This window comes from Seriola lalandi, unplaced genomic scaffold (assembly GCF_002814215.2).
Source record: "Seriola lalandi dorsalis isolate HSWRI2012SDOR001 ecotype SW California unplaced genomic scaffold, Sedor1 jcf7180001978093, whole genome shotgun sequence".
NCBI classification, from domain to species: Eukaryota; Metazoa; Chordata; class Actinopteri; order Carangiformes; family Carangidae; genus Seriola; species Seriola lalandi.
In genome coordinates this window covers 1-1,133 of record NW_019448759.1, presented here as the reverse complement: position 1 = coordinate 1,133, position 1,133 = coordinate 1, and the positions used below count along the sequence as shown (strand labels likewise).

The following is a 1,133-nucleotide window of genomic DNA, read 5'->3' as shown; positions in this document are numbered from 1 at the left end:
TTGTCGTACGTGGCTCAGGATGTTCCTGTTGAGGACGTTGTGTCCGTCAAAGTTCCACAGTCGGATGGTGTTGTCTGACGAGCAGGACAGGAAGGAGCCGGGGGGGAAACGCACCTCACCTCCTCCTCCCCCTCCCCCCTCTGGGTACACCTGCAGGAGACACAGCAGCAGGTGCTCAGGTTTGTAAATGGATTAAACCAAAATCAAACATGTTTCACTAAAATTCACATTCATGACTTTTTAGTTGAAAACACACACACACACACACACACATACAGACATGCACACACACACACACACACACACAGACTGACCTCCAGACTCCACACACAGGAGGAGTGGTAGAGGGCGGAGTAAAGTTTTCCCGCCCTGCGAGGGTCTCTGAGGTCTCGGACGTCCCAAACATAAACACTGTGGTCGTTGTAGACGCAGGACAACCAGCGGTTAGTGGGGTCATAGGTCACCGCCACCGTGTCTGGGTACCGAGCCTCCGACCTGCAGGAGAACAGTTGGCTGTGGGGGAGGTGGAAGAAGGGAGGGGGGTGAGTTCCTTCCTGCAGGATTGTGGGATGTTCTCATGCAAACTAAAAATAAAAACCCTACTGATGTGTCTGTGGTTTCCATGGTAACCCATCTACACACCCAGTGGTCAGCTGACCTCAGAATAAATCATGTGACATCATATGACATCATGTAACATAAAATGCTGTTACTTTATATCACAGATGATCACAGTTTAATACGCAACAGTACAGGTGTGTGTTATCTGTCAGGTGTGTGTGTTACCTGGCGTCCACCATACTGGCGATGTCAGCTCCCAGGAAGTGTGGGCGGGGCAGAGTGCAGAGGAAGTGCAGGTTGACGGGGCTGAAAGCTCTAACCGTCCCGTCAGAACACCCACAGAAGATCAACTCGTCTGTGACGGACAGACAGGTGGCCTGAGAGGTCTGAGGACAGACAGGTGGACAGACACACAGGTGAGTCGGAGTCACAGCATCACCAACTCTCCACGTTTGACTGAGGACACCATGAGGATGAACGTGCTCTGGTGCTTCTATCTTTGTGAGGACCAGGGGGAGTTTGTCTGGAGCTCAGAGCTGGTTTCAGTCAGAGTCAGGGCTGAATGATGATGT

General features: G+C 51.7%; 1 protein-coding gene across 1 annotated transcript; it reads right to left on the bottom strand.

The window, feature by feature from the left end:
* Positions 1 to 9: 9 nt before the first annotated feature.
* On the bottom strand, positions 10 to 1,084 carry LOC111657755 (mitogen-activated protein kinase-binding protein 1-like; the record flags this gene model as incomplete). Its single annotated transcript, XM_023410055.2, has 3 exons — positions 787 to 1,084; positions 315 to 513; positions 10 to 150 (listed from the first exon to the last, which is right to left on the bottom strand). Coding segments are annotated over exons 1-3 (354 nt in total), but the record flags the coding sequence as incomplete, so codon positions are not given.
* Between the last annotated feature and the right edge of the window lie 49 nt (positions 1,085 to 1,133).